The sequence below is a fragment of the Petaurus breviceps genome, unplaced genomic scaffold (assembly GCF_028583685.1).
Source record: "Petaurus breviceps papuanus isolate PSGF00001 unplaced genomic scaffold, PetGlider_PUasm1.0 214, whole genome shotgun sequence".
In the NCBI taxonomy this organism is placed as follows: domain Eukaryota; kingdom Metazoa; phylum Chordata; class Mammalia; order Diprotodontia; family Petauridae; genus Petaurus; species Petaurus breviceps.
The window spans coordinates 11,063,993-11,073,789 of NW_027185863.1; the positions used below are offsets into that span (position 1 = coordinate 11,063,993).

Consider the following 9,797-nt stretch of genomic DNA (forward strand, 5'->3'; position numbering starts at 1 on the left):
AGTGTCACTTCAGTCGCCTGTATTCTGTTTCCACACTTGGCCTCTGAATTTTGTCAGCATTCTTCAGAGCCCTAGATCTTAACGCTCTTTCAATTCAGCACCTTAGTGCAATTAAGAAATTCTGCTGGGACCAAAGCTATAACCTACCTGGTATTACCTGCCTTGTCCTGAACCACTTAGAGGCCATCAGTACTGACTGAGGCTAAACCCACCTTCGCAATATTGCCAGATTTTCTTCATCACCCATCATGGAGCCACTTCTGCCCTGTTGGACATCACTCATTTCACTCTGAAGCAGGAGAAACAATCAACCAGTAAGGATTTACATATAGTTCCCACTATGTGTCAGGCTCTATCTAGCATCAAGTTAAAACAAAAAAGAATATTTTTTATTTTCTTGGTTTTTTTAAGCCACCAGAGCCTAGGCTGGCTTTTATGTCTCTGTTCTTCTCTCCAAATGGTTAAATCTGGAATACTGTCCATATCGTCCTTACTTAAATAGAATGAGAAGAATAAGTCACTAGCCAGTAGACAGGTCTGTCATGGCATCTCATTGAAAGTAGGCTAAGCATTCAGATGCCTGACAGACTTGACTACAGGTTCTTAGATGTGATTATCTTAAAAAAGGAGAGACTCGATTATTGTTGTTTTATAACATTTACAGATTGCTCCTTGGACCAGACTGGGTGGATATCCTATAAGGATCCAGAAATCTGAACAATGCAAAAGAAGTTTTTGGAAGTAAAGAAAATGCAAAGATCAGTGGGGCAGCCTTATTATTATTTATGATAATTACCTAGTTTTTTAGGAAGTTAGGGGCAAGCCAACTTCTAGATAAAAGGACTTGAGGGTGGATGAATGAAAAGCCATTACTATGTGCTGTGTAGTGTGATGAGCCCTGGAACACCCATACAAAGGTCAGTTCTTGCCCTCAAGGAGCTTACATTCTAATAAGGGACGAAAACACAAATAGTGGGAGTGGTAGCCAGGGAAGTCAATAACCAGCAAATGGTAGAGAAAAAGAGTTTTGGGGCAGCTAGGTGGTGCAGTGAATAGAGGTGAATACGACCTGGGTTCAAATCCAGCCTCAGACACTTAACGCTTCCTAGCTGTGTTACCTTGGGCAAGTCACTTAGCCCCAATTGCCCTGCCTTCCTCTCTTCAAAAGGACCAAAAAGAATGTTTTTTAAGGAAAATGATCATGTCCTACCTTTGCTCTTCTGTAGTTTGCTCTTCTTGGGGCATTGCCTTCGGAGGAGTTCTCAGAAGCTCTTCGAAGACCTGGCGTGGAAGAAACAATGCCTGTAGCAACGCACGCCTTCGGTCGGAGAGTTTTGATTAAGGAGGATCCTCTGGCCTTTCTCTTTCACCTACCTTTCCAGTCAGTCCTCCTACACCTCCAACATACTCTGCGAACCAGAAACACTGATGTCCTTGCTGTCTAGGTCAATACTACCACTAAGGATTAAACATCTGTGCATTTGGGGGCTACAGCAGATGAACCCTCAATCATTACTGACGTGGGAAGGAAGAGAGAAAGATCAGATTCCTTCTGAGACCTCTGAACCAGGGCTTTGCACCTGTCTTAGGCATGGTAGGGAAGGAAGATTCCTGGTTCCCTTTAGGTTGTTGGTTTATTTACCATCTTGGCTTCTAGGGAAGAGGAAGGATGGATGGAATGAGTAGGGATGGGAGTGAATGTCTTTCACTCTCTCCCTTTCTCTTTGGTCAAGATTAACTTATTCTAGACAAATGAAGCTATGGCCAAAGCCTATGAGTTTTATATATTTCCTCAGATGATTACCCTTAATTTATCCTGTATTTATCTTTTGTTTGCACATAGTTGTCTGAGTACTATTTTCCCCATTAAAATATGAGGTCTGGAGCAGCTAGGTAGCACAGTGAATAGAGCACTGGCCCTGGAGGCAGGAGGACCTGAGTTAAAATCTGTCCTCACTTGACATTTACTAGCTATATGACCTTGGACAAGTCACTTAACCTCAATTGCCTTGCCCTCCCCCCTCCAAAAAAAAAACCAACCCAAAATATGAAGTCTTTGAGAAAAGGGAGTGTTTGTGCCTTTTTTTGAATCCCTAGAATCCAAGCTCAGTGCCTAGAATGTAGTAGGTGCTTAATAAATGCTAGCTGACTGACTGTGGTAAGAGACTGTGAATGGTGTTGCATCTAGAAAAAGGGGAATAAGCTTCTGATCACTAGAAGTATCATTATGAGGGTATGCTATAGAAGGCAAGAGAACAGTATGGAAGGAACTTAGACAAGAAACAACTCCCAACTGGTTATCAGGGAAGGCTTCATGGAGGAGGGAGCATCTCAGTTTGGTTTTGAAAGATGGGTATGATTTCGCATTGTGAAACGGGAGAAAGAAGACATTTCCAATGCAGAGAAGAGCAGGAGTAAAGATAAGGGAGCGAGAAACCTTGGGAGTTGGGTGTGGATAAGATGAGTGGGCTACCTTGGCTGTAGTATAGAGTATAAGTAGAGGAGTGATGAGAATGTAGGCTGCAGAGGTAGACTGGAGTTAGGATGCAGATAGTTTTGAATGCCAGGCTAAGGAATGTGGGTTTTCTCTGATGGGCATGGGGAACCATTTACACAAATAAGATCCAAGGTATATTTTGGATAGATTGGTCTAGAAGAGATTCAACAGAACATACTGGGAAGAAAGAAGAACTGGGGGTGGAAGGTGAAGCTTCAATTACCATAGTCCAAGGAAGAGATAATGAAGACCTCTCCAACTCTGACTGGGGGCAACACTGACTGTGGGTCTCCCCACCTCCACCCAGCTCCCTTGCCATGCCTGGCACTTTCCCTCTTCATCTCTGCCTCTGGACTTTCTTGGCACCTTTTAAGCCTTTGCTAAAATCCCACCTTCTGTAAGAAGATTTTTCTAACCCCTTTAAATGTTCATGCCTTTTCTCTGCTGATTATCTCCAATTCATCCTGTATCTATCTTCTTTCTAAATAATTGTTTTCATGTTGTCTCCCTTTTTGTGATTGTGAGCTCCCTGAGAGCAGGGATTGTCTTATATGTTTCTTTATAACTCCAACATTTAGCACAGGGCAGGTGCCTAATAAATATTTATTGACTGACTACCCCCAATTTGTCTTGTATATATTGTGTTTGTACATAGTATTTACATACTGACTCCCCCATTAGACTATTAGCTTCTTGGGAGCAGGGACTATCTATGGCCTTTCTTTGTATACTGAATGCTTAGTTAGTGCCTGGCACATGTTTAATAAGTGCTTATTGACTGACTGACTTGAAATAAGTGTCAGTAGCAATGGAAAAGAGGAGACAGATATTAGAGACTAGTGCTTCTGTATTGTCATCTATTGTCTCATGTGCCCCCGCCCCATGCGCCTCGAGCAACACTGGGGATTCAGTACACTTATTGGATGAATGAACAGTACTCGTATAATTTACCTGGAGAAGGGCAGGGGGATTTTGTAAATGCTTCAGGTCTTGGTGCCACTGGCTGCACTGGCCGGGTCTGTTTTGCTGCCAATTTCTTCAGGCTCACCTGTCTTTTCTGGAACATTTCTTCCATGCTCTCTTGTTTCTGAAAGACCTTTTGTACATGTTCCTGAAATGACAATATACCAACTATGAACTCCATGGTCATGTTTCTAATGATTAATTCTAAGGATTAGTATCTCATTAAGTGGAAAAAAGAAACCGTAACTAGGTCATAAAAGCAGAGTAGTTGCCCCAAAATAAACTCCTTAAAAGTTATATTTTTAAACATTCTATTAATAGTGTAGGAACTCCTGTGATTCAGTTTAGGGGGACATTGATGACCAGAATACATATAAAGGACTGTGGTCAAGAGAGAAGTCTGGAAATGACGCTGTGTGATAAAGGGTCGATAATTGTATATCGTTCATCCTGGAGAAGAGAAAACTTCAAATATCTGAAGGCTCTTAAGAGGAATGAGAGGTGTATGTGTATTCTGTGCTGAGTGTGGAGAGAAGAACCAGGTCCAACTGGGGGAAACTGTTGTGAGGCAGATTTTGAATGAACATAAGGAATTCGCTAAGTAGAGCTGACCAAGAATGGGATGAGACGAATTTACAAAGTAGTGAGCTTCTCATTACTGGAAACATTCGTGCAGAGCCTAGATAGATGGTCATTTATCAGATGTTGTAGATGCTAGGCATCCATTGAGAGGAAGATTGGATTTGATTAAAAAATCAAAGTCTAGGGGCGGCTAGGTGGCTCAGTAAATAGAGCACCGGCCCTGGAGTCAGGAGAAGCTGTGTTCAAATTTAGTCTCAGACACTTGACATGCTTACTAGCCATGTGACCTTGGGCAAGTCACTTAACCCCAATTGCCTTGCCCTCCTGCCTTCAAAAAAGCAAAAAAAAAAAATTTTAACGAAAATCAAAGTCGAAAATGGAACAGTTTTGAAGGTAATGAGTATAATTTATTTCATATATGTATATACATATCTATATCTATATCAAGCAGTGTGAAGCAGAGATTGTCAATTTCATATTGAATACTCTTTTAGGATTCTGCCATGTGTACAAAAATTATTTTTGTGGTATTTAAGTATAGAATTTAAAAATTAGGAAATCTCTACTAGGTACTTAGTAGGGTAAAAATATATTTTTTCAATTGTGAAAATAACCACTCAAAAATTATTTTGCTCATGGTCGCATGTTAATATTACCTTTAGATCTGGATTGAGAATAGATTCATATTCTTTGTAAACTTTATTTAGCTCCTGGATTTTATTTTTTGCACCAGTATCTAAAAACTTCTCGATCTCTTGTAGGGCTGACTCAGCTCCATCCTGGGACTGGCATTTGTCCACGGGCTGGGAAGCTAGCAGGTAAATACCTTCATCGCACCACTTCATAGACTAGACACATAAAAGGGAAAAGAAAAGAAGAATTTGGTGAATTGCACTAGAAGGTGCATGAAATTTGTCATTTTATATGCATATTTTCTGCTGAAAACAACTCATCACTGATGAACACATAGCCCAAGGAGTGCTTCAGTTTTGGAAAATGACCCAAAACACTGAGTCGTTATACTTTTGCCACTACATCCTACATGTCAGGATGTAAAACTGAATTTTGAAGTCAAGTGGCTCTTCTTCATTGTTATATTCTAGTGAAGGAAAAATAAACTGTAAAAGCAAACAGCAGACAGAATAAAGTGATGGGGGTGGATGAGTTGCTAGTTCTTCATCAGGTGCCACAACCAGATTTCATCAACACACACAACTAAATTGCACAAACACATAAAATATACCAACACATGCCTGCTAGATCTCAAGAGAAAAATAAAGAACTACAGGAAGGCTGGGTATGATGCCATCCCCAAAGAAATATTATTGATACCACTCAGAGGAGAAAGAAAAGAAATTGGGGGTGTGGGACCCCATGCTGGGGCTGTTTTAAGTAAGAGAACACAATAGGGGGGGAGCAAGGAGAGGCTTTCATTTCCCAACACACCTTTTCAAGAAGGCTATGGAGCTCCAATGACTGGTGGAGAAGGTTCCTCCTTCTACTCATCTCAGCTGTGAATTCATCACAGAGGTGCTGGAGTTCGTTGCACTTTGGCAAGATAGAGTCCACAGCATAATGCTTGCTTTGGATCAGCTGGTTACCTTCCAAGGACAAGGCCCTAGCTTTCTCTACAGCTTCCTGAAAAAAAAAAGACCATTAAAAAATCATTTGGGGTTTATTTGGATTATATACAACTGGGGAAACTATTTTCAGGGCAAGGCAAAGTACTGTAATTGGGATGTTACCGGCCAAGATACGTGTGTGTGATATTGTTCTTTGCTTATTACTGAGATTATGTGCAATACGACTGTATTCAAGTAGCCAGTTAGGAGCAAACTCGTTTACATGACGGGAAAGGCTAGAACGACAACATCAAAAGTTCATTCATTTGGGGTATTTCCACCTTATCCTGGTGGAACTTCTTTTTTCTCAGTCAATGCTTTATAAAGAAAAAATTTAAATGCATTAGGACAAAATTATTCAACACACAAAAAAACCCCCAAAGCTCTGAGAGCAAAATATAGGGAATCTATGTGGCAAAAAGGGGAACTTTGGAAAAAATCAGGAGCTCGTTATTTGTATCCAGGAAGGCTAAGAGGTGGCGTCATGTGTGCCTGGACACTGCTAACTGAGTAGTATTGAAAAGGTCTGGATGGAGAACCCAGGTAGATGGAGAATCCTTATAGCAAGCCATTTCCTACTTTGTTTAGAGTTCCTCTGGCAAGATGGACGTAAGTGACAAAATAATTACATTTATAATCATTGTCATTCTAAAAGAGCTCTAATAAAACTTTAAGTTTAGGAAATCTTACTGTGCCATTGTAGAAATGGCCAACATAAAACTCAAATGACTGTGTCATAGGCAGCCTCTGTCTTTCCAAAATGAACTTTGGCCATAGAGTATTAGAACAAAACATTTTCCATTAACTAGACACCATCCTACACTTTAAACATTAAAAGTTAATTGTGGAATTGACATTGTATGACTTACATTGGATTTTTCTTCGAAGCTAGCAAGGTCCTTTAGCATGTGTTCCACGTGAGCATAGCTATTTCCCACATCGGTGAAGGCTGATAACCTCTCTGATACAACGTCTAAGATGGCTTTCACCTATGAGAAAGGGGAGTGAATGGGAAGAGAGAGAGCAAGGTCACTGTCAGTGAAGGCTGGGATGGAGAGACTACTATCAACACATTTTGGAGCAATCACACAAAAGCATACTTTTCCCTGGAAAATTAAGATATAACACAGAGAGATCAAGGCAAAGAAAAAGAATCCAACGAAGATATGCCTGTCTGGTGGTATCATATCAACAAGCTGAGAAAAGGTCCAGCTAGCAATATGAGTGTGCCAGAGGGCATGATCTTCCAAACATTCTTGAGAAAAGTTAAATAAGAATTTATTATTTAACCCCCCAAAAGGTGACTTTTTAACTATTTGCAGAGGATTGTTCTTAGATCATAGATATAACATTGGAAGGAACCTTTGAGGCCATTTAATTTACCTGTCTTATGTGCTGCAGGCTTGTGAAGAAGAAAGAGCACACAGTCTAAAGATAGGAAGATGATTCAAATTTGATCTCAGACATTTACTGACTGTGTGACCCTAGGCAAGTCACTTAACCCTGTTTGCCTTAGTTTCCTCATCTATAAAATGATCTAGAGAAGGAAATGGCAAACCACTCCAGTATCTCTGCCAAGAAAACCCCAAATGGGGTCACAAAGAGCCAGACACGACTGAACAACAAAAAACATTTTTACAGATGGGAAATTGAGGTTTAGAGATATGCCTAAGGTTATAAAGTACATTCATAAATTGTAGGACGATTTTTCTTAAAAATCAGCAACTGTGATAACAAAAAAAAGAATTTAGTGCAGTACATGGGAAAGAGAACTGAATTTGCAGTCAGAAAGTGCCCATTCAAACTGTGACTGCCACAAACTACTCTATATTAATAAAGCACCTATATAAATAGGTGTAGATTGATTGCCCCTACAATAATTCTGCTCCAAGGGAGCATGTACATAGCAATTTAGAAAGTGCTTCCTACAAAGCAACCTTGTGAGGTGGATATTTCAAGGAGGATTATCATTCTCCTTTCACAGAAGAGAGAGAGGTGTGCTAAGGGGCTAAGCTAGCATAGTCTGACTCCTGATTCTCTACAGGTCTTCTCCCTGCATCATGATGTCACCAGAAACACTAGGCTGATTCTAGAATAAGAGTTACATTTTAATTCACTCAATTTTTAATTTCATTTTTAATTTTCTTGAAGAAAAGGTTACAAGCAAAGAAGCTATACCAAGATGCTGAGAGAAGCAATTTTGTTGTCTCCTGAGGTCTGCCCAGTCTTGCAGAACAAAGAAAGGAGCTGGCAGGGTTTTAAAAACCCTCTTGGGATAAAGGCATGAAAGCCTGCTGGAGTGCTGTTAAGCTCTTCTAAGCCCTGGGATATTCGACTTTTTTAATACTTAAGCATTTTTTGGTGGTAGGGATAAGCATGGGAAGCTTGCTAAAATCAAGAGTTAGCCACTAGAACGGAGTGATTCATGAAACAAACTAAGGATGAAATCAGGGGCTAACATGAAAATTCTGGGCCCACATTCCTTTCAAATTAAATAACTTTTTGTTTTCATTCTGTGTTTTCATTTGGACTTATTAAGGAGGCTGGAAGAATCTATTTGCTTTCCCTCTTCCTCTGAAGCCCTGGCTCCCTTCAAAGCTCAGCTCAAATAACTCTCCCTTCACAAAGCACTGCTTGACCCCTTCTTTCCCCCTCAGCTACTGGTGCTTCCCATCAAAATGACTCTGTATTCATTGTGTATATATTTCATTTTGAATTATCTGTACATGTACTTCTTCCCTATGGAATTTTGTAAACTCTCGAAGGGTAGAAACCTTCATTTCTGTCTTTGTATCCACAGGGCTTTGCACTGAATTGAATGGAATGCTGAGTTTCTGGTTCATTAGTCGTTGGTCCATTTGAGACACCTAAAGATGCTGCTTCACCTTTTGTTTTCTGTAGATGGTTGGAATCAGGGGCCTTGAGGCCATATGTGGCCTTCTAGTTCCTTGGGTACAGTGTTTGGACTGAGTCTAAGTTTTACAGAACAAATCCTTTTATTAAGGGGATTTGTTCTGTGAAGTTTGGATTCAGTCAAAGGGTCTCACTTTAGGACCAAGAGGGCCATATGTGGCCTTGAGGCTGTAGGTTCCCCATCCCAGGTTGGAGTCTTTATCAATGAACACTCTGGGTTACGGATAGAGAAGTTTAGAAACATAGATCTAGAATTGGAAAGAACTTTAAACGCCATCTAGTCCAACTCTCTTATTTTACAGTTGAGGAAACTGAAGCCCAGAGAGGTTAAGGGACTTGACCAAGGTCACACAGTTAGTCACTAAGAAAACTCAGAGTACTTCCAGGTCAGTCTTTATAATGTTCTCTTTTTGCTACTTTCTGCTTCATACCTGGAGAAGATCTGACAAATAGTAGGATTTAGGCCTCTACAACTTTATATGTCAACAAATGAAGAGCATCCCTCATGAAATAAATTTGCTGAAATGTTAAATGTTACAGCAATCTCTAGAACAGCTGTTACATAAGTGTATCCCCAAAAAGCAATCAAAACATAACAAGATTGAAAGTCATTAGCATTCTCTTTTTTTCCACCAAATTTAACGTGTTCTTGCTCACCACCAAATCAAACTGATTTTTTTTTACTCAAAATTGGCTTTAAGGCCTTATGCAAATTTGTCCACTACTAAGTAGCTTTGAAAGCCCATCTTAAACCCCCTTCTTTTAGAGACTCTTCCTTTGTCACTCCGACCTAGACTGATGTCTTTCATAGAACTCTTGAATCATTTATCGTCTATGACATGTACTCAATCTTTATATAACATTCCTGGTTTTATGACTTGGCCAAAGGTGATCTTTCCTTCCTTTAAATCCTGAGATCCTTTTCCAGCAGCCGTATCACACTAGGCACTACCTTGTATTATAGGAGGGTTTTTGGGTCTTCTTAATTCCTTCTACCAAAGACTTACTCTATTTCCTCTTCAGGGCTCTTGAAGGCTACACCAGCAGAGCCCAAACTCTGGCAGGTCCTATGAAAAAGATATGGAGTAATAGACTGTTTGTCTACCATGCAAAGAGCAGCCTAGCTAAGTGTGGAGGGGTGTCACCACCAGAAGAGAGGGAGAAGAGAGAGAGAGAGAGAGAGAGAGAGAGAGAGAGAGAGAGAGAGAGAGAGGAAGATC

General features: G+C 40.3%; 1 protein-coding gene across 5 annotated transcripts in view; it reads right to left on the bottom strand.

Annotated features, from left to right (window-relative positions):
- Positions 1-9,797, bottom strand: part of MCF2L (MCF.2 cell line derived transforming sequence like) — a 386,575-nt gene that overhangs the window by 31,001 nt on the left and 345,777 nt on the right. For all 5 annotated transcript variants that reach the window (XM_069094090.1, XM_069094093.1, XM_069094091.1 and 2 more), the window contains 6 exons: positions 6,534-6,653; positions 5,489-5,680; positions 4,699-4,890; positions 3,449-3,608; positions 1,211-1,281; positions 213-289 (listed from right to left, as the gene is read on the bottom strand). In XM_069094090.1, coding sequence (XP_068950191.1) covers positions 213-289; positions 1,211-1,281; positions 3,449-3,608; positions 4,699-4,890; positions 5,489-5,680; positions 6,534-6,653 — 812 coding nt within the window. The remainder of the gene's footprint in view (positions 1-212; positions 290-1,210; positions 1,282-3,448; positions 3,609-4,698; positions 4,891-5,488; positions 5,681-6,533; positions 6,654-9,797) is intronic.